The sequence below is a fragment of the Narcine bancroftii genome, chromosome 2 (genome assembly GCF_036971445.1).
Source record: "Narcine bancroftii isolate sNarBan1 chromosome 2, sNarBan1.hap1, whole genome shotgun sequence".
Taxonomy (NCBI): Eukaryota; Metazoa; Chordata; class Chondrichthyes; order Torpediniformes; family Narcinidae; genus Narcine; species Narcine bancroftii.
In genome coordinates, this window is record NC_091470.1 from 278,040,409 (window position 1) to 278,064,253 (window position 23,845).

The window sequence follows — 23,845 nt, forward strand, 5'->3', positions numbered from 1 at the left end:
AGGGGAACAGCAACAGGAGTACCCTGCACTGACAGCCTATTCCTTTCCCTCTCCTGACTGTCACCCAGCTAACTTCCTCCTGCCTCCAAGGTATGATTGTGTCCCTATACCTTCTGAATGATCACCCCCTCAACCTTCTGAATGATTTGTGGTTCACCCAACTCCAGCTCAAATTCCCTAACATGGTCTGTAAGGAAGTGCAGTTGGATGCACTTCTCACAGATGAAGTTGTTAAGGATGCTTTTGGTATTTAAAGAGGAGAGTGTTTAAAAAAAAACCTGTCCTTACGTTGCCTCAACTCTTGCACCTCCACCTCAGTGTTTCCTAACCTAAACTTCTCAATCTAAAGTCTCATATTCCCACTCCTGCATTGGGTCTGCCTGCCTATTCATATCTGTCTAAATACCTCTTAAACATCACAATTGTATCTGTTTCCACCCCCCCCCCCCCATCCCCGAGTCTCATATCACTCACCTTTTCACCCCATTTTCTATGCCTGAAAGGGTGTCAGGAACTTGGTTGCTATGACTTCTGGTAGGTTTTTCTACAACTCTCACCCCTACCCCTCAAACAGAATCCAGAATGGTCCTCTTGTTAATGAGGAGGTTGGCAACAGGGGTTTCTGCCCTTTCACCCTACACTCTCAAGTTTCCAGGTGGTCATCCAGCCAAGGCCAGTAGCAAGAGCAGCAAATGCTATGGGCCCCATAATTTCAAGGGCCCCTTCATTTAAATACTATGAATTATGAGAAACATTTTCATTTTCATCTTTGTGCAATGACTATCAGATTCCACTAATAGTCTGCGTTAATAATCCCATTTAAAGGTTGGCGATTTTAAAGGTGAAAATTGGTTAAAATCGCTAACCTTAAATTTAATCGGGGTTATTAACACAGACTATCCCTGGCAACTTGTGCAATGGCTCAATGTGGGAGCCATCTTGGTTGCCATAATCCTCCACACAGCTGGAACCACTCTCTCAGAGTCAGTGCCAGGGAAATACAGAGCAGTTCCAGCTGTGTGGGGGATTATGGGTAATGAAGACAACCATTGATCCCGCCACCGTAAATTTTGTTTTAACAAAATGAGTAATAAGTTTTGGGTGGGGAGGGGATTTCAGTGTAAGTGCTTCCCCCCTCACTGCACATGTGTCAGCCGGCACAATTTAGGACCCCTTAAAATATTTTGTAACAGGCTCCACAATACTTAATCTAGCGCTGTATCCGACTCCCTCCCTGTCTGCATCATTGGTGAGTCCATCTCACTGAAGCTTTTATCTCTGATATCCCCAATGATCCACCATAGATCCAGCTGCAACTTCAGCCTTGATCTGGTTAGAGTAAAGGATTATAGTTAGAGAGTAAAAGCTCGATAGATAGTAAAGACACGATTGTCAAATCAGATCCATTTAAGAGCGTGATAAGGAAGGTGTGGGGCGAACATGTCCCCATTGGGTGAAGGGCAGGAGTGGCGAGATGAAGGAACCCTGGTCAACAAGAGATATAAAGGAGTAGATCAGAAGGTAAGAGGAGGCCTATATCAGGTTTGAGAAGACCTTGAAGAATACAAAGAATATAGGAGCATAGTGAAGAGGAAAATAAAGAGGGCTAAATGAGGTTATGAGATAGCTATTGTAAGGGAGAATACAAATAGATTTTAAGTATATTTGGAACAGAAGAGAAGCATGGGAAAGAATAGGTCACCTCAAGAATCGGAGTGGAAGTGTCTTTGTGTAGACTTGGTGAGATGAGAAGATCATAAATGAATATTTTGTGAGTATATTTAATGTGGAGCAGGGTAGACAGGGGAAAGCAACTAGCCAATTGGATTTAAAAAATCGGCTAAGTGATGGGAGTCAAAGAATGATTGTAGAGGGCAGTTTTCAGACTGGTGGCCCATGACCAGTGGAGTGCGACAGGGTTCAGCACCAGGACCCTTGCTTTTTGTAGTTGTACATAAATGATTTGGATAAAGATGTTAGTGACAAGGTAAATAACTTTGCTGGTGACACAATAATATATGCTATGGTGGACAGTGAAGAATGTTATCTGGGTTTACAAAGGGATCGAGATCAGATGGGAAATTGACCTAAGGAATGGCAAATGCAGTTCAACTTGAAGAAGTGTGAGGTGCTATATTTGGTTAAATTGAACCAGGACAGAACTCGCTTTGATAACTGCAGTTTTCTAAATGTTACGAAGCAGAAAAGCAAATACAAAGATACTAGTACAAGTAGACAGAGTAATGAAGGGAGCATTTGGGAAGCTAGCCTTCATTGATCAGGGCATTGAATAGAAGTGTTGGAACATCATTTTGAAGTTATATAAGATGTAAATGAGGCTTCACATGGAATACTCTGTGTATTTTTGGTCACCTAGCTATGGGAAGTATAGAAGTTGGAAGGGCTACAGGAGGTTTATGAAGTTGAATTATTGTGAGAGACTGAAAAAACTAGGCCTGTTTCCTTAGAATGTCAGTAGAAGGAACATGAGGGAACAGCTCTTCACTCAGAGGGTGATGGAACAAGCTGCCAGACAAAGTGATAGAGGCAGGTACGTAAGTTTCCTTTAAGAAACACTTGGATAGCTCCATGGATAGGTTGTGAAGGGAAGGCTAATGTGGGAAAGTGAGACTGAAACAGGAGGACACCTTGTTTGGCATGAACAAGCTGGGCCTGTAGGTCTGTTTCCTACAACTATATGATCCCTGGAAACCACCACTGGCCACATGAGCTGGTACAAGGGGGGAGGAGGGAGGGGAAGATAGTTGATGGAGCTTGTCCTCCAATCACCAGCCAGTGATTGTATCAGGTTTGGATTATAATCCTCGCAGAGTGTTCCAGTCTCTCCACTGTCACTGGGCCCATGCTGGTGGGGATCCAGACCGCACTAATCTCTGACAACCCAATTCAAACACAAAGATGACAGGTGGTGCAACCACACCTTGTTAATCCTCACAGAGTGAATCAATGTGCTGAGAAAGATTCATATGGGCTTGTCTTACAGGTGTTCTGTGAATGGAAGTTGGCACAGGAATGTGAATGTTGGGAACAGTCTGATTCTGTCTGGCCACCAGCTAGGATCTCCATCCATCTTCTCGGGTCAGCAAGTAGATGTCAGCCTTTTGGAGTGATTAGAAACATTTTCCAAAAGTACCCCTTCAGGTGTTGGAAATCTGATATCAAATGCCATTGCTTCTGTAGACTGCAGATTCTGGAATATAGTACAAAAAAACAAACTGCTGGGAGAACTTAGAGGGTTAAGCAGCATCTGTGGAGGCAAAGGAATTGTGGACAGTTCGAAGTGTGCCCCTGCATCAGGAGACGGTTTCCTCTTTCACTATGAATGGATCTCCCCCTATCATTACTGGCAGGGCTCTCAACCGTGTCTCCTCCATGTCTTATACTTCTGCTCATCCTCTCTTTCCTCAACCAGATCGGGATAGGGATCCCCTTGTTCACAGACTCTGAATTCAATGGACGATCCTCTCCTCTACTTTCAAAGCGATGCTGCCATCATCCCCACCTTCTCCCCATCCCTTCACTGTACTGCCTGAGACCCCCTTGTTCCCACACAACCACAGGAGATGTCATCTTCTACATAAAGCACAAGTCCACTTGAACTTCCTGCAATCCACATTCTGTGTTCCTGCATCCCCTTCACATTGGGAAAACATGCAGACTGAGTAGCTAGATTGAAGAACACCTCTTTTCAATCCAGAAGGATGATGATGTTGTCGGTCATTTTAATTTTTTCATTCCTATACTGTGAAAGTCAGCCCGCGCTGTAATAAAACAAACAGTAGACCCAATTAAGCATACAACAGTTTCTTTATTCAGCCTTGATAACATTAGTGGGAGTGAAGGGTACAAAGAAAGCATTCAGTAACTCATTCTCTACACTGAGCCCCACTCAAAGCATACAGTGTGTTCATCCCACTTTTATACACCTTAAAGCTGGGGTCTACAAGTTTCACTCGAGTTTCACACAGCTGGCGTTCTCTGTGTTTTTTTACAACAATGTTCCCTTGTGGTGTCGACAAATGGCTGGGAAATGTCAGGGTGTCCTTAATCTTGGTTTATTTACTTTTACTATATTCTTTGTGGTGTTAGTTACTGTCACATTTGTGGCCCGAAATGTGAAGTTAATAAAACATTAAACACAAGTTTATCAGGTAAACTTCTTAGTGTCTTTTTATTCTCCAGTTTCCTTTGTTCTCCTGCTTGTGTTCTTATCTCTCTCTCATACCACGTGACTTCCAGTACATCTCATACATATTCATTATCATGACATCCCTCCTTTAATCATAAATAAACTTTACCTTCACTTACCAATATCCCTCGGAAACTTACAAACATCGTAACTAATGGTAATACTATAACTTAACTACATAAAATTTACTTCCTACAGCACTCATACATGCACTTTATGATATAAGATTCTTTGTCCCAAAGTTCTTATTAAAATTATGGCACAAAGTCTTCGTATCGTTTGGGCACTTTCCGGTTTCGTTTCGGCCTGCCTGCGATATTGTCGTCGCTTCTCGGTTGTTCACTCTCAGCATCGGAAATACTGCTCGCCACGGCTTCGGGTGTTTCTGGCGCTCTAGTCACTTCATCAGGAGTGCTGGTAACTGCCTCTGGAACATCATCAGGTCTCTCAGTTTCAGCATCTCGTATTGGCCTTTCAACCTCTTCGCTGGATGTATCTCTGGACTGGTACCTTTTTACACCTGAATCATTTCTCTTATACAGGACTCCAGTCGGAGACTTGACTGTCACCATACTGCCACTTCTGGATACGACAGTATAGGGTTGATGGTAATAAGGTGTGTCTAGCTTACCACCAGTTTCATGCCTCACTAGAACATCATCTCCTGGCATGATGTCTGAGTACTTGGCTCCACGTTTCGAATCTGTGTACAGCTTTGCTGCACCTTTCTTTTCAGCATCGTGGTCCCTCATCTCCTGGTCGTCTCGGATTTCCTTTATTTCTGGCATTTTTGTGCGGATTTTTCTCCCAAAAAATGCTTCTGCAGGACTTTTTCCAGTGGTTGCATGAGGCGTTGCTCGATAGACAGCCACATAAGATAGCAATGCTTCTCGCCAATTTTGTCCTTCAGCGTGTGCAATCCTCAATCGTTTTTCAATGGATTGATTTTGTCTCTCTACTTCTCCATTGGCTTGCAGCCATTTCGGAGTTACTTTATGATGGTGGATACCTGTGGTCCTCATGTATTCCGCAAATGTCTCTGAAATGAATTGTGGACCATTGTCAGAGTATAATGTAACAGGTAATCCATATCTTGCGAATATCTCTGCTAACGATTGTATTGTTTTTTCAGTGGTTGTGGACTTCAACACCACGTACTCATAGTATCTGCTGTAGTAATCTATCACTACCATAATTGATTCACCCGTCGGTAAAGGTCCAAGAAAATCAACAGCTACGTCGATCCATGGTCCTGTCGGAAGTAGCGTACTCCGGATCGGTTCTGGCGGATTACTCCTACTTGTGATTTGACATCCGTGACAAGTTTTAACAAATTTCTCGGCGTCTTTATCACAACTTGGCCACCATACCTTGGTTCTGAGGTTTTGCTTGGTATCAACAATGCCTAGGTGTCCTTCATGCGCTAAGGATACGATCTTCGGTCTCAATCTTTGCGGTATCACCAATCTGCAACCTCTTAATACACACTGTCCGATGCAACAAAGTTCGTCTCTAATGTGAATGTAAGCCTTGTGAGTACACTTGTCCCATTGTCCACTCTGTATGCATTCTCTTACTTCCATGAGTTCTGGATCACGTTCGGATTCTCTCTCGACTTCCTTCGTAGTCACAGCTTTCGGTGTCGACTGAATAGCTACGAAGCGTACAAAGCTCTCTGTTTCTGTTCCCAATTCTGACTTGGATTGTGGACCTCCATCCTTCACCAATCTGGACAGCGGATCTGCAATGTTTGCTTTCCCTGCAATGTGGATTACTTTATATTTGTAGGGTTGTAGTCTGAGTACCCATCTCTCTATTCTGGCACATGGTTTGGATCTAGGTGCATAGATCACCTCTAATGGCTTATGATCTGTGATGAGTTCAAATTCAATGCCGTATAAATATGCATGGAACCTCTCACAGGCCCATACAAGTCCGAGTGCTTCTTTCTCTGTCTGAGAGTATCTTCTTTCCACATCTGATAACGATCTGCTTGCATAGGCAAAGATTCTTGGTCCTCCATCATGCATCTGAACCAACACGGCTCCTAAACCAACCTGGCTGGCATCCGCTATGACTTTGGTTGATGCCGCCGGATCATAATATCCAAGAATTTTTGCATCTGTCAGGCTTTGCTTCAGCGCTGTGAACGCTTTCTTCTGCTCAGATCCAAAATGAAATGGTACTCCTTTCCTGGTTAGTTTCCTTAGTGGTTCTGCCACTGTAGCGAAATTAGGAATGAACTTTGCACAAAAATTGACCAATCCCAGGAAACTCCTCACCTCTGTTGCGTTCTGAGGTGCACGTGCCTCTTCAATAGCTTTCACCTTGGCCTCTGCAGGGTTTAGTCCTTTCCGTGTAAGTCTGTGTCCCATGAAGTCCATTTCTGACACACCGAACTGGCACTTGTTTCCATTCACAGTAAGGCCTGCCTCCTGTAGTCTAGATAGTACACGCCTCAACCGTTTGTCATGCTCTTCCTTCGTTGGTGCATGAACTATGATGTCGTCAGAAATGTTGGCAACTCCAGGAATACCTTGAATCACTCGATGGATTTCATACTGGTAGATCTCCGAAGCTGCATTAATTCCAAATGATAGTCTCTTGTAACGATACAATCCACAGTGAGTCACAAATGTAGTTACATCTCGGGAACCTGGATCCAGCTCTAATTGATGATAGCCCCATTTCAGATCAATTTTGGAGAATACCTTGCTGGTAGTTAGTTCTTGAAGTATTTCCTCCACTGTTGGTATAGGATGTCGTTCTCTAATTATAGCTTCATTGGCCATTCTCATGTCAACACATAGTCTTATGTCATCCTTTGGTTTGGGCACAATCACTACGGGACTGACCCATTGTGTCGAATGTTCCACCGGTTCAATAATGTCTTGTTCGATCAATTCTTTAATTTTGGCTTCGACTTTCCCACGAAGTCCAAACGGAGTTCGGCGCATTGGTTGTGCCTTGGGTTTGACCGTTTCATCTACCGCTAGCTTCAATTGTCGACCTTTCAGCTTTCCTACTCCTTGGAAGACTGCGGGGAATTCTTGCTTCATATCCTCGTATGACTGAATTGAATTGACACAAGCTCCAATATGAAGTATTGCCAGGTCTTGCGCTGTGCTTCTACTCAGCAATGGTTCTCCCTTCTCTTCTATGACCATAAACTCTGCTTCGGTATACTTATCTCCAGCTTCAACAGTTGCAGTAAAACATCCAATGGTCTGCAATGGCTTGGTTGCTGTGTATGGATACAGTTTCTTGGAACACTTCTTTGAGGTACAGATGATCTTTTTCCTTTTCAACTTCTCCCATAAATGTCGATCAATCACATTACTGTCACTGCCTGAGTCTACAATGACCTGAACTGTCACTCCACCAATGATCACTGGGACCTTCTCATGATGTACTTCATTCAACGTAAATTGGTTACAACTCTATTCCTCCTGGGTATCATCATCGTCACCGTCTATCTGGCGAATGGTATCTTTCTTTCCAGGATACTTTCCTTTCCCCCAGGCTTTGCCTTTGGAAGTTGTACTCTTCCTCTTATGGTCTGCATTGGACTTGCTTTTGCACTTCTTTGCAAAGTGGTTCTTACCTCCACACTTTCCGCAAACTTTGCCTTTGGCCGGGCAATATGGGTCTTTTCCAAAGTGACCTCGGTTTCCACATCGATAACACTCCACGTCATGTGTCGGCGTATATCTTGGCTGGTTATGGCGATGTGAGAGCCTCTTAATTTGCTGGCTTGAGTTGTCTTTCAGGGTCATGGTATGAAATTGCCCTTCAACAGCCTCTAATGCAGCAGCAATGGTTAAAGCATCGGTGAGTTCCAACTCACTCCCTCTTTCCAGTAGACGTCTTCTGAGTTTATCTGATCTGCAGTGCTGTACAACTTGATCCAATAATTGGTTGTCCATATCAGCTGGCATGTAATTGCATCCAACAGCTAGCTGGCGTAGTTTCGTCACGTACTGAGCAATTGTCTGGCCATCTTCTTGTCTCGTTCTCCGAAACAAATGGCGTTGAAATGTAGCATTCGGTGTCACTACATAGTGTGCATTTAATGCATCTACCGCTTTCTGGTACTCATCCTTTCTTCCAGTATTCAAAAGTGTCTTAAATGTTTCCCGAACTGCAGGACCAGCAGTGAAAAGAAGTAACGCCCTCCTCTGCGCTTTTTGTTCAACTGTACCGGTATCTAGAAATAGGCCACGACTGTCGGCGTAGGATTCAAATTCTTCCAGCCATGCTTTCCACTTCACACTTACAGTACTTGCATCACCCGTTGGGTCAAAATGAGCAATTCCACTATGTGTTAGAAAGTCACTGTCTGCCCCAGCCATGAGGAAATATTCCAGCTCCAAAAGTACTGAGACACAGAGAAAATTCTTATCACCTTGAAGTTGTCTGTAAACCTCTGCAATCTTGTTTAGTCTTTAATTTTCTTCAAGCTTCTTTCATCCTCGTCGCCAATGTCGCATTTGTGGCCCGAAATGTGAAGTTAATAAAACATTAAACACAAGTTTATCAGGTAAACTTCTTAGTGTCTTTTTATTCTCCGGTTTCCTTTGTTCTCCTGCTTATGTTCTTATCTCTCTCTCATACCACATGACTTCCAGTACATCTCATACATATTCATTATCATGACAGTTACTACCTCACTACAGGGAAGGTCACGTTAGAAGGCAATCACATTCTCACTTATGTTTCAAGGCAACTATATTCTCACCCCACTCATTTACCTCTGTTAAGTATATTCATTAAATTTATTCTTTCACAATACTATCATGCCTTTGACCTCTGCAGCTGCTCCAGCGAGACCCATTATAGCAATATACAAATGCGCTGGAGGAACTCAGCAGGTCACGCAGCATCCCTGATGTTGTGCCCAGGCATAAAATGTTGGTTACCTTTTACTTAGATGTTGCATGACTTGCTGAGTTTCTCCAGCACCTTTGCATATTGTACTCAACCCCAGCATCTGCAGACTTTCTCTTTAAAATTCAAATGTTCAAAGAACGGTACTTCATCTTACATCTGGAAATATTACACCTCTCGGGACCTATTACGGAATTCAGTTATTTCAGATAATTGTTCTTTCCTGTTTGTACCAGAACTGGCCTGTTCTGATCTAAAGACATCCACGTTTAATATTCACTCTATTTCTCTCCACAGACGCTGTCTGGTTCTGCTGATTTTTTTTTTTCACCATTCCCTTTTGTTTCAGAATTCCAGCAACTGCTGTCTGCCTCTGCCAGTTCCAACACATTGCTTTGGTTACTGTTCCATATCTTAACGATTCAGTGTTGTCCTCGACCTCAGTCTCCTCCCTGCCACAGATATCCCTTCTGTTCTCTCCATCTCTTTTTCCTCTCCACCATTTAAAGTAGAGTTCTCTTGACATGGGCTGTGCTGACCAAGGCTGTTGTGGAATTACAGACTCTCTTCGTGCGAGCAGTGAAAGCCTACAATGCAGAGAACTACCTGGTGTCTGTGACTGAATTGGAGCTGGCCATTCCTGATTACCTGAAGGCTTATGATGAGTGTATTGCTACATGTGAGGGCTCTCGGGAAGTGACGGAGTTTAAAGATTTCTATGCTTCAATAGCAGGTTGGTGCGGAGTTTTTGGATGTGATATTCACATTGGGTGATATAATTAAGGATGGATTATACAAAAACTATTTCTTCTTTTTACTCACTTCATATGCTTCTTTCATCCCTGACTTCCCACCTTCCTTCCCAGCTCCTGCTCTCCCTGACTCTTTCTCTCACAATCTCATCACTTCATGGCACTTCTGTGTATTTAGGATTTAGTGAAGTATAGCTCCCATTACTTTTCAGTTGATTGGACAGTTAGATTTGATATTAAATTGGGAATGGGTCGTTAATTGTGAACATTTCCTTAATTGGAAGAGCATTTCTACCTGTCGAAAAACATTAAAGACTGTAGTACTGGAATCCTGATCAAAGAGTTGCTGGAAGAACTCAGCAGATCAGACAACATCTATGGGTAGAAACACAGTCAAGTTAAAACCCTTTATCATCACTAAGTTGAGAAGGTGTAATTGCATTTATAAAGAAGGAAAGAAGCTAGGGGAGGGTCCCAGAGGTGATGGGACAAACGGTGCAGAAGGTGAAGCAAAGGGTAGAGGGACAGACCATTAAGATTTGAAGTGGGGGGAAGAGAAGTTAGAAATGGGGAAAAAAAATGAATACAGGAGTGGGTAAAGAGATGGAAACCATGGATTTGGGTGGGTGTTCTCTAATTTTATGTGTTGCTGTTCTGTTGATTAATTTCCATCTTGTGATATCTGATGTTGGAATGGTGGGCACGGCTGTCTTGTGGCAAGGATAATCCCACCTAGTGAACAAAGTTCTTCTGTTTCCAGATCATTATGCTGACATTCTGAAGTGCAAGGTGAAGTGTGAACATTATTTAACTCCTGTAATCGGAGGCTTTCTGGTGGAGAGGTTTCTGGCTACAATGTACCACTACTTGCAGTTTGCTTATTATAAACGTGAGTAAACAGCTGCTAAACCAGGGTTTGAAGAGCTGCACTGGTTACAAAAATATTTAGCTCCAAGCTTCACCCAGTGCCTTGCTCCAGGGCATTCAGCTGGGAATATGATTGGTCTGTCCTGAGCTTGTGTGATGAAAATGAAACTGATACCTGCTCTCCTGGGGAGGAACTTCATTGAATGGGACCAGTCAACCCTGATTTCAAATCTGTGTTCTCTTCCTGTAAAACTACACATTAAACCCACAGAATCCTAACTGTCATTTCCCCACCAATGAGGGAGTGTTATCAATTTTTACCCTTTCAGAAGAACTATCTTGCAGGTGACGTATTCGGCTGAGACCTCCTACAAATAGGATTAAAACAGCTATTAAAGGAATGTTTTACCCCAGTCCATATTGACCCTTGTGGCCTGGCCAACATTTATCCTCAATTACCATTGAAAGGTCTGATCACCATCCACTGCAGTTTTTAGCTCTTGCTGTGCACACTTTTGCCATTGGAGAAGTGAGGGTTATTCAGGGGCACTCCTTGCTGTAGTCACTGGATGTGAAAGGAGCAAGAGGAATTAACTCGGGAATTTTTAGTGAGGATACCTCTGTCTGATGGCCTCTAGCTGAATATTGTGACAGCATCAGTGATCCCCACCAAATGGATAAGACTGGGAATTCATGGCACTAAAGGGATTGGCTTGGTTGCTGGTGTGAGTTTGTTGTTGGGATATTCAAAGACTCCTAGGCAAGTACAGACATTACAGCCAACAGGTTTTTTCACATGCTTTGGAGCAGATCCGATTCCCTTCAGAAAATGTATGCATGGCCAAACATGTTTTTTTCCTGAATTATTCATACCTACTGTAAATCAAGATGCAGGTAGGGTTGTAGGGGAGAGTGTGTGAGAAAGAATGTTGTAGGGGAGAGTGCAGTAGGTGTAGGGGAGAGTGGAGGAGGGTTACAGGGAGAGTGTGCAGGAGAGATAATGGTAGGGGAGATGGAGAAGGGTTGCAGGGGAGGGTGTGGGGAAGATAGTTGTAGGAGCTGCAACTTTCCTCCATTCTTCTCTCCAGCTGTTTCCCCCACACTCCTCCTGTAACCCTCCTCCACTCTCCCCTATAACCATCTCCGCCATGCACTGGGGACCACCTGCCCCCAGGGCGATGGCGACCACCTGCCGATGGGGAGATGGCATCTACCGGCCCACTGGGGAACATCTTCCCATGAGGAGATGGGGACCACCTGCCCCTGGGGAGATGAAGACCACCTGCCCCTGGGGAGATGGCGACCACCTTCCCCTGGGTACATGGCAACCACCTGCCCCTGGGGAGATGATGACCACCTGCCCCTGGGGAGATGACGACCACCTGCCCCTGGGGAGATGACGACCACCTGCCCCTGGGGAGATGACGACCACCTGCCCCTGGGGAGATGGCGACCACCTGCCCCCGGGGAGATGGGGATCACCTGCCCACAGGAAGATGGCAACTACCTGCCCACTGAGGACCACCTACCTACGGGGAGATGGGACCACCTGCCCACGGGGAGATGGGACCACCTGCCCACGGGGAGATGGGACCACCTGCCCACGGGGAGATGGGACCACCTGCCCACGGGGAGATGGGGATCACCTGCCCACGGGGAGATGGGGATCACCTGCCCACGGGGAGATGGGGATCACCTGCCCACGGGGAGATGGGGACCACCTGCCCACGGGGAGATGGGACCACCTGCCCACGGGGAGATGGGACCACCTGCCCACGGGGAGATGACGACCACCTGCCCCTGGGGAGATGGTGACCACCTGCCCCTGGGGAGATGGCGACCACCTTCCCCCGGGGAGATGGGGATCACCTGCCCACGGGGAGATGAGGACCACCTGCCCACGGGGAGATGAGGACCACCTGCCCACGGGGAGATGAGGACCACCTGCCCACGGGGAGATGAGGACCACCTACCCACGGGGAGATGAGGACCACCTGCCCACGGGGTGATGAGGACCACCTGCCCACGGGGAGATGAGGACCACCTGCCCACGGGGAGATGAGGACCACCTGCCCACGGGGAGATGAGGACCACCTGCCCACGGGGAGATGAGGACCACCTGCCCACGAGGAGATGAGGAGCACCTGGCCACGGGGAGATGGCAACCACCCATCCATGGGGAAATGGCAACTACCTGCCCACTGGGGACCACCTACCCATGGGGAGATGGGTCCACCTGCCCACGAGGAGATAAGGACCACCTGTCCACGGGGGAGATGGGGACACCTGCCCCCGGGGAGATGGCGATCACCTGCCCCCGGGGAGATGGCAACTACCTGCCCACTGGGGACTACCTGCCCATGGGGAGATAGAGACCACCTGTCCACTGGTAAAGCAGATGTTGCAAAGCCACTGTCTCAGACCACACTCCCAGACCTTTACTGTTGAACTACAGGGCAAAGCAAGCTTTTAACTTAGTGACATCACTGGCAATGTCTGGGTCCATTGCTACAGTTAGTCTGTTAGAGCCGAGCTAATGTGACTCTGATGTACTCCCCTTGGAAAGTACCAGTGGCAGAAGGACAATGTGATAATCCTGCAACCCCTGTTCTGCCCCCGTCGTAACCTCTGACTGTGCCTGCATTGCAGTCAACAACATGAAGAACGCAGTCCCATGTGTGGCGACCTACCTCTTGTTTGATCCTGAAGATGCAGTGATGAAACAGAACTTGGTGTATTACCAGTACCACAAGGATAAGTGGAGCCTGTCTGAGGAAGATTTTTCACCCAGACCGGTACGTGATCAGAGAGAATTGGTGGTTTGAGAGGATTTGGTGAGTATGAGGAGTGGGCTGAGGGAATCGTGTAGGATGGATAGGGACAGGGTAGACATTGAACCAGAAGTGATAGATGTCAGAATATATGTACTCAGAAATGTTAGGCAGAACCCCCAATCATTTACTAGGTTGAAGTTTGAGCCTCCCCTGAGGTCGCACAGATTCTGTATCAGACCTTCAACAAAACAACCTTCTCCCGAACATCTTGGCACCAGGTCCCCAGCCACTCAAGAGCTGAGCCATCATTGGGAGAAGCAAAGAAACAGGGAAGAGCCCAGGAAATTGGAGGGAAACTTCTTGGGTGGAGAGGTCCAGATATCCCTTTGCCCATGGTGAATGCTGTGCATTAATGGCTCCTGTATGTGATCCCAGTCCAGTCAGATATGGAGTTAAATGTCGCTTGAAGTAAATCATTTTCCCCTGCTCTCATGTCCTATTCCTGACGTTGACCAAAACACTGAACCAGGTTGCTCTTGTCTAGTAATCAACATTTTGTCTGTCTCCCTGCTGTGTCTTTCAGTCGGTTTTATTTCAAGTCCCAGTGTTACCCAATGTGTGTGCAGTGTTTACTTCTGGATGCACTCATCTAACTGAGGTCCTGCCCAAAGAGTAAATCTTAAAGAACATTCTGCAGCAAACGCAGTCTGACTCCCTTTTAGAGTATCCGCCAGTATCTCCCCAACCTAATGAAACTGATTCAAATTGACCTTTAGTTTTAGGAATGGGGATTCATTTTGAAAGTAAGTTTGCAGTTTGTGACTACAGAACGCACTAGTGGCCACGTTGTCATTGATGTTTCGCCAAGTAATGAAATAATTGCCTGCTCTGATGTGGCTGCTGGTGGGATTTCACAGATGGTTGCTGAGTTTGGGAGGGAGATTTTAGGGGAAGGTTGGTAGTGATCAATAAACGAAAGGGATAAGGTGGGGAGAAATAGTGATTGTGTTTGTGTCAGGAACCATTGCGTTGTGTTTTAAGGCAATATGTATAGATCAGTAGTTTGCAATTATGTAAATGTCGCATCATAACATCAACCCAACAGTAAATTATTTCAGGGGCATAGTGACTGTTGTTAGTTCATCTCATTGGTCAATGCGCAGTTATCAAACTAACTGTTGGTGTGTAAAAAATATCTCTGGTTAATTTTCAGGAAGCATTGCGTTATTACAACCAGACCAAATTTCAGCTTCAGATGTATGAGTTCGCCCAGCAACATCTACAGGATGATGATGAGGTGAGTCGAGACCATCCAGTAGCCATCAATGGAGAGGGTGGTGAGGCAGAGATCACCTTGCACAGATTAATAGCACACGCTGCAGTAAGCAGGTCAAACATGGAGTACTGTAACCAATATGGGACAGAGAGAACAGCTGGAGGATTTCAGATGGCTTCCATGGGCAGAAAAAGCCTGTCAATATTTCAGGTCGGGACCCTTATCAAGACTCTGACAGATGTGAGAAACTAGAGAAAAATGCAACCAAGGCCTGGCTTTGGAGCACAGGTGTGACTTCAGTCTCAGTCCCTGAGATAGACTTGTAGTAGAGGAAGTTCAATAGTTCACAGCAGGGATGAGGGGATGTTATCTTGGTAAAGAAATTCAGGAATTGTGAGAGGAGAGTATGTGAGTTAATCTAATTTCCTCAGCAGGAAATGTTCTCATTGACCCATACATTCTCAGTAGGAATTGTTTTTCTTTGACTATTTTATTTGATTTTCACAAACTCGTGTAAATTCAAACACACAATGCAATCTCTTCCAACACCAGTATAACACCTAGAGTCCATCTTTATCCCACCCCTCCCCACCTCCCTTTGCCCTAATACAACTAAGAATAAAGTCATATAAATTATACAGATACAGAAAACCCAAATACTGGTGGGGTCAACAACCCCTACAGAAACCTAGGAAAAGGCCTAGGAGAGAGATAAAAAAAACCTCAACTAATCAAAGATAACCAAAGGTAAGGAATAAAAAGAAAAAAATTGAAAAACAGAGCGTGTCGCCAGCACCACATCACATATCATTGATCCTAAACATTTCTCTGTTGGGACGGATTGTTTCATTACCATTATTCCGAAGGGGGATTGTCATATCTACAAACCCATACACTGCAGATAAGGTTGCCACACTCTAACGAATGTGTCATATTTCCTTCTTAAATCATATGTGATTTTCTCCAGGGGAATATAACTCTGCATTTCCAAATTCCATCGTGTAATATTTAGTTGGGAATTGGACTTCCACGTGACCATTATTCACTCCCTGGCTACCAACAAAGCGACCTTTCTAAACTGAATTTGGTATCTGGACAGTTTAAAGCTCATGTCCATGTTTCCCAGAAAATACAATTCCAGATCCTGCGGAAAATCCACCTTTATAATTTTTTTCAGGTCCTCACAGAGGGATCTCACCTTTGTAGACAGCCAGATGGAGTGGATAAAGGTTCCAATCTCCACCCTAGACCTAAAGCACATTTCTGATTTAGATTTATGTAGTTTTTGTGGTGTGAGGTACAGTTGATGCAGGAAGTTGTATTGCACCAGCCTGTACCTGGCATTAATAACTGCTGTCATACTGTCCAAGCACAGATCTGACCAGTACCACTCATGGATTGTTGTGCCCAACCCCACCACTTCCCTCTCAACGGTCTGTCAATTCTTCCTGTTTGTAATAACTTTAGCTTGGGGTTTATAAGGCCAATATATCATAAACCCCAAGCTAAAGTTATTACGAACAGGCACATGTCTCCAGTGTTTTCATTGAACAGATCCAGTTGACAGGGCAGTCCATTGTCCCCAGTGTTGTTCATACTGGGCATTGAGCTGCTGGTGATCCAGGCATAAGGGGGTTCAAGGTAGGCCAAGTGGAACACAAAATCAATCTATTCGCTAATGATATGTTAGTGTATTCAGTGGGACGTTAGCAATGGATAATGAACTTTCTTGTCTTCTGGCCTAGAATGGGAGGAGGTCAGTCATAGGGATTCCTCACTGCAGAAGATTCATGACAAACTATTCATAAAATAACTTCTTAAAACTAAGGTCATCTGCAGACCTAAAGATCAGATGGGATGTGCCTAATTTTCACCATTTGAAGGCATCTTACAATGTGGACTACAATCAGATGATATTTTATTGAATTTGAATTGGATAATAGAAAGAGAAGCATATGGTCCAAACATTCCTCATACTTGCTTTGCCATTCAATGCTTGCCCTTCCATCTCAGAGCTTCTTTCCTACATTAACTCTATACCTAAAGCTCAATGGATCCATCATGATAGATGTAGAAATTGCAGGAGTCCTGGCAGGTATATTTAAAAAGTCCTTAGCTACAAGTGAGGTGCCAGAGGATTAGAGGGTAGTTTTTAAAAAAAAAAAGGCTCCAAAAAGTAACTCAGGAAATAATAGGCTGGTGAACCTGATGTCTGTAGTAGGTAAGTCATTGGAAGGTATTCAAAAAGATCGGATATGTAAGTAATTGGATGGTTGTTTTTAAACCAACCAATGTTGGTTTTTAAGGTTGCCAGGAAACTAGTTGAAAGAAAGGCTGTGGATGTTGCCTACATGGAGTTTAGTAAGGCTTTTGACATGGTCCTACATAGGAGGTTAGTAAGGAAGGTTCAGTCACTTGGTGTTGAGGGTGAGGTAGTAAACTGGATTTGACATTGGCTATATGGGAGAAGGCAGAGAATGGTAGTGGTTGATTGACTCTCTGACTGGAGGCCTGTAACAAGTGGTATGCCTCAAAGATTGGTACTTGTCATCAATGTTTACGATATAGATAATGTGAGAAATTGGATCAGCATGTTTGTAGATGACAGAAACATTGGAGGTGTAAACTTAGAGAGGGATTTGGAACTGCTGAAAAAAATGGGCTACAAAATTGCAGATGGAATTTAATGAAGACAAATATGAGTTGTTGCACTTTGTATATTCTACCCTTGGTTTATCCATCTAAAGTAAATGGTAGGGCAGGGAGATATGTAGGAGAGCAGGGGGATCTGGCAATGCAGATACACAAATCCCTGATAGTGGTGTCATAAGTAGATAGGGTTGTAAAGAGAACTTTTGGCATATTGATTTATGAGGGCAAAGTATTGAGTCTAGAAGTTGTGATGTTATGGTAAAGTTGTATATAACATTGCAGCCAAATTTGGAGTATTTTGTGCAGTTTTGGTCACCTAACTACAGGAAAGATATCAATAAAATTGAAAGAGCAGCAGAGAAGACTTACTAGGATATTGCTAGGACCTGAGGAACTCAGTTTAAGAGGAAAGTTAAACAGGTGAGGACTTTATTCCCTGGAGTGTAGAAGAATGAGGGGAGATTTGATTGAGGTATTTAAAATTATGAAGGGGATGGACAGAGTAAATGCATGTAGGCTTTTTCCTCTGATGTTAAATGAGATAAAAACCAGAGGACATAGGTCAAATATGAAAGGGGAAAAGTTTAAGGCAATGGTTCTCAACCTTTTTTGCCTTTGGCTCCACTTTAATTTTTCAAAAAGCGTACGTCCCACCATTAGCGGAAAAGTTGTATATTCAGAAGTTTTAATTAAATAATTTACTGCAAGTGTATTTCAATGCAATTAAGGTTGGGAATACAGTGGAACACATTTCATATTCAACTACTACTTCACGATGTCAACCATCTCAAACAATTCTCATCACTTCATTGAGAACCTTGTCCCTGATGCTGGCTGCAGATTGAGGACTAATTTTGTTAGTTTCAACCATAAATCTTCACGATATGTAATTTCCAGTCACTTTCTCTTAGCTTGTAGCAAATCACTAACAGCACTGAAGCCACATTCTACTAAATAAGATGATGGAAAATGTATCAATAGTTCCCTTCCTAAAGTAGTTGAGTTTAGGTATTTTTTGATCTCGTTAGACAGCCACATCATGGTTCCTTTCACTTTGAACAGAGTTTTCATGTTCATCATGTTGCAAGTCAGATAACTCCTCTTGGTATTGCACTGGAACTTCAGATAAGTCCACCAGCAATGGTAGAGTTAAGCAAGAGGGAAAATCCATTGTTTTTTAAAAAAAAAACAAGATCTATCATTGAATTCCTTAACCAACATTTTCAAATGGTCAACAATGAAGTTTGTAGCAGTATTAGTTACCTCACACTTATTCAATCAATAGAATTGACTGAAATTTCTTGCAGAAATATTCTTATGGCATAATTCTAGAAGTGTCATGAATCCAAATATCTTTGTTTTTGCATCAACAGCATCATATTTGCTACTTGGATTTGCTTATTCAGTGTACTTAGTTTCTCAAAAATGTCCATCAAGTAACTCACATAAGCTTTGCCATCTGTCAGCAAGAGCTTCATTTCAGATTTGTCCTTCAAAAACTCACTCAGGAGATCAAAGTTCCATCAACCTTTTGAAGCAGTTTCCCTTTGACAACCACCTTATTTCAGTGTGAAGCAATAATCTCACATGTTCTGGATTTTTATTGACACAAAACTGCTTAAACAGATGTTCACATTTGGCATTAGCTTTGAAGGCATTGATACCCTTGATCACAAAATGCAGTATCTTGTGTAGAACAGGGGTAACTTTCTTAGCAACCAAATTTTCTTGGTGGATAACATAATGCACAACCAACATGTTTGGATTTTCATTCTTCATTAATTTTAAACATCCTGGGTTTTTTTACCCATCATAGCAGGTGCACCACCTGCAGCACAAGATACAATGTTTCCATTTGGCATTTCATTTTCATCCAAATAATTTTTGAACTCGGTGTAGATATCAACTGCAGTAGTGGTTGTTTCCAATGATTCATAAAACATCTCTTCTTGAAATTCTTACTGATCAATATATCTCACGTATGCCAATAACAGAGCCTCACTGTCCCGTACAGTAGATTTAACCAGTTGTATTGAGAACTTTAGTGATTTCATCTTCTCAATAAGCTGTTTTTCAACATCTTGACCCATGTCATCTATTCTGTTGCAGACAGTTCTATTACTCAACGGTATTGCTTGGACATCTTTGTCATCCTTTTGCAGAACTGTTTTGAGAAACAATGATATTGCAAGTTTAATCATTTTCTCCCCAAATGTACGATTCTTTCCATGTTTTGCCTTCAGCAGAGAAATTTCATAGCTAGCTTCAAGGGTACGATTCAGGGCTGTAGTTTGCAGAGCAAATAATGAAGTAATTTTAAAAAATTTTTTTCAAACTTCACTTTCAGTGATTTAAAATGACATGATTAGGATGTTTTACCCTCAAATGAGCTTCAAGACAGCCTGCTTTCATTTATCAAAGTCTGTTGGCATAATAGGCAAAAAGGTGCACGTTCATCATGTACAGCAGGTACAAACCCAAACTTCAAGAACTCCACTGAATATTGATGAACCTTTTGCTTGCTTGGTTTCCTCCCTGAAACAAATTAATCAATATTTTATTACATCTTAGAATTGAAAAGTGCATCAAAACTTCGCCTGCCTTGTGCTTTACTTTGTGGGGTCCCTATTTCTTCCCACTATTTTGGCGTTTCTTTTCCTTTCTCCCCCTCCCTCAACCCCCCCCCCCCCCCAATACACTTTTTTTCTTTGGCTTGGCTTCGCGGACGAAGATTTATGGAGGGGGTAAAAAGTCCACGTCAACTGCATGCTCGTTTGTGGCTGACAAGTCCGATGCGGGACAGGCAGGCACGGTTACAGCGGTTGCAAGGGAAAATTGGTTGGTTGGGGTTGGGTGTTGGGTTTTTCCTCCTTTGTCTTTTGTTAGTGAGGTGGGCTCTATGGTCTTCTTCAAAGGAGGTTGCTGCCCGCCGAACTGTGAGGCGCCAAGATGCACAGTTTGAGGCGATATCAGCCCACTGGCGGTGGTCAATGTGGCAGGCACCAAGAGATTTCTTTAGGCAGTCCTTGTACCTCTTCTTTGGTGCACCTCTGTCTCGGTGGCCAGTGGAGAGCTCACTATAGAACACGATCTTGGGAAGGCGATGGTCCTCCATTTTGGAGACGTGACCTACCCAGCGCAGTATGATCTTCAGCAGCGTGGATTCGATGCTGTCGGCCTCTGCCATCTCGAGTACTTCGATGTTGGAGATGAAGTCGCTCCAATGAATGTTGAGGATGGAGCGGAGACAACGCTGGTGGAAGCGTTCTAGGAGCCGTAGGTGATGCCGGTAAAGGACCCATGATTCGGAGCCGAACAGGAGTGTGGGTATGACAATGGCTCTGTATACACTTATCTTTGTGTGTTTCTTCAGGTGGTTGTTTTTCCAGACTCTTGTGTAGTCTTCCAAAGGCGCTATTTGCCTTGGCGAGTCTGTTGTCTATCTCTTTGTCGATCCTTGCATCCGATGAAATGGTGCAGCCGAGGTAGGTAAACTGGTTGACCGTTTTGAGTTCTGTGTGCCCAATGGAGATGAGGGGGAGCTGGTAGTCATGGTGGGGAGCTGGCTGATGGAGGACCTCAGTTTTCTTCAGGCTGACTTCCAGGCCAAACATTTTGGCAGTTTCCGCAAAACAGGACGCCATGCGCTGGAGAGCTGGCTCTGAATGGGCAACTAAAGCGGCATCGTCTGCAAAGAGTAGTTCATGGACAAGTTGCTCTTGTATCTTAGTGTGAGCTTGCAGGCGCCTCAGATTGAAGAGACTGCCATCCGTGCAGTACCGGATGTAAACAGCGTCTTCATAACAGAGAAATATTGGAAGAGCAAAAACATACTATGAAAATAAAAAGATCAAAGTGATTTTACTTGGAGCTTACCACAATTGTGTTGTACTGAGAGTGTTGCCAAGCAGCATCTTTCACACCAACATAACAAATTTAATTTTTCAGAACCAACTTTTTAATTATTTCCCAAAATATTCCTACACCCTACTAAAATATACTCAAGTCCCACACCCTGCCTTGAAAATCTGTTTAAGGGGAACATTAAGGCCAACTCCTTCACACAGAGTAGTGGGTGTGTGGAGCAAGTTGCCAGTTGAAGTAGTGAATGTGGGCTCAATTCTTTTTTAAAAACAAACATTTGGACAGGTGCGTGGATGTGAGGGGTATGGAAGGCTATGGACTAGGTGCAGATCAGTGGGACTAGGCAGAATTAAAGTTGGCAGAGACTAGAAGGGCCTATTTCTCTGTTGCAATATTCTATGGTTCTAAGTACACTCAGCATCTGACCCTCCACAGGCCTCTTGGGTAGAGTGTTCTGAGTGAAGAAATGTCCTATGCTCTATTTTGAGAATGTATTCACTGCTTCTAGCTTCCCCAGCCAAGAGAAACATCAACTTTATACTTACCTGTACAGATTACTTCCCTTTTCAATAAGATAACCAGTCATTCCTCTAAACTTGAGGTGAAAGACACAGTCAATGCAGACTTATGAAGGGAAATACAAACTTATTTTTGAGCATGTAGCTAGTAGAAGAAAAGTAAACCAGTAGACATGGAGTATTTGGATTTTCAGAAGTCCTTTAATAAAATCTCACATGAGACAAGTGTGCAAAATTTAAGCAGATAGATTGTGGGTGGTAGATTGGAATTGATTAAGAATATATTGACAGGGTAGGAAGAGAATAGGAAGTGTTGGGACTTCCTGGAGTGGTGTCTGGTTAATTACTGCAGTGACTAGTGCTGGGACACCCCACCCCCTCCACAACATCTATTCACAATGTTTATCAATGGATTGGATGAAATGAGTGTAGTTTGACAGAGGCAGAAAACTGATCTGTGAGGAGGCAGCAAAAGAAGCTCAAAGGTGATTCAGACAAGTTGTGAGAGTGGGAATAGTAGCAGACGGTGGAGTGATTGGTTTACTTCAGTCAGGATGGCATAGGAGTTTTTATTTAAATGGTGATGAATTGGAAAAGGAGAATATGAGGAATTTCAAAGAGCCTGTCCCATCCTGTATCACTGTGCTGGTTATCTGTATGGGTAACAGTATTTAGCATATGATGACTGCTCAGTGCCCTGATGTTCAGCTGTGCTGTCCCAGGAAGGAGCTGGCAGAGTTAGAGACCGTGTTCTCTCACTCCCCAGGACTGAACTGTATAGATCCCAGAATCAGGAGTGGAACAACCTGATGGGAAGATGACAGGTAAATTGGGTTGGGTTTGAACCGGCAGAATTTAACTTGTGAAAACACAATGCTGGAGAAACTCAGCAGGTCAAACAGTGTCCTTAATATAGCAAAGGTAAAATATATAACCGACATTTTGGGTAAAATATAGAACCGACATTTCAGGTCACCTTTACCATACCTTGATAAAGGGCTCAACCCCAAAACAAGTTATATATTTTACCTTTGCTACATAAAGGACACCGTTCGTTAGACCTGCTGAGTTTCACCAGCTTTGTATTTTCATTTTAACCACGATGTTGACAGATGCTAATTGCTGTTAGTGATTTGTTAGACATTATTGGTCAAGATGGTAGAGGAATGGTGAAACTTTCACAGGTTGTCCAGAAACCTGGTCAAGTGGTTCAGAGACGAGTTCAGATCAGCTAAATAATCTGCAATTGCTTTTTAAAGTAATCAGGAAGTTAAAAAAAAACTGAACTGTTATAAAAATATGTCTGTTTAATTCACCCCTTCTGGCCTATACCCATCTCCCATGGACTAGAGTGGCCTCTGGATTGTCCCAGTGAACCCACTCCCTTGTATTACAGCTTTTGCAGCCCACCCACATTTTCAGCCAGGCAATTAGGATGAGTAATAAAAGCTGGTCTCACATTGGTGTGACTTAATGCAAAGTGCAGTGAGAAAATGGAGGAAGAATTATGTCTCTATTCCCAGTGCCAACATTAGATCCCCAATAAACTAACCTTTGTACTTCTAGTATTCATTGTGTAGAGTTTATGGGAAAAATTATTTTTTGCTGGGTGTGCATGAATTCACTTGCCTTGAGCTCAGACAAACTGCAGCATATTAATGTCAGACCTCACCAGCAGGGGGTGGCAGAGACCACACTTTAGAAGTCCTCCAGGGCATTCTGGCCTACGAGTCCAGGCCGCTCAAATACACCAATTAATCTACAAACCCCATATGTTTTGGAGGGTGGAAACCAGAGTACCAGAGGAAACCCATGCAGTCACGGGGAGAATGCACAAACCCCTTGCAGACAGTGCTGGATTCAGACCTGGGTCGCTGGTGTTGTAATAGTGTTGCACTAACCATTATGCCGGGGTGGCCAAACTCGCTTAACATAAGAGCTGCATACCTTAAACTTCAGATATTTGAGAGCTGGAGCAATCAGGCGATCGCAAGCCACACCCACTAACACTATCGTTCAGGTGGCCACAAAACCCGAATGTAAAG

At 43.8% G+C, this 23,845-nt stretch overlaps 1 protein-coding gene across 1 annotated transcript in view; it reads left to right on the forward strand.

Moving 5' to 3' along the window:
• Positions 1–23,845, forward strand: part of LOC138755301 (cartilage-associated protein-like) — a 42,511-nt gene that overhangs the window by 13,434 nt on the left and 5,232 nt on the right. The window contains exons 3-6 of the mRNA XM_069921057.1: positions 9,659–9,830; positions 10,610–10,738; positions 13,366–13,511; positions 14,704–14,787. Coding sequence (XP_069777158.1) covers positions 9,659–9,830; positions 10,610–10,738; positions 13,366–13,511; positions 14,704–14,787 — 531 coding nt within the window. The remainder of the gene's footprint in view (positions 1–9,658; positions 9,831–10,609; positions 10,739–13,365; positions 13,512–14,703; positions 14,788–23,845) is intronic.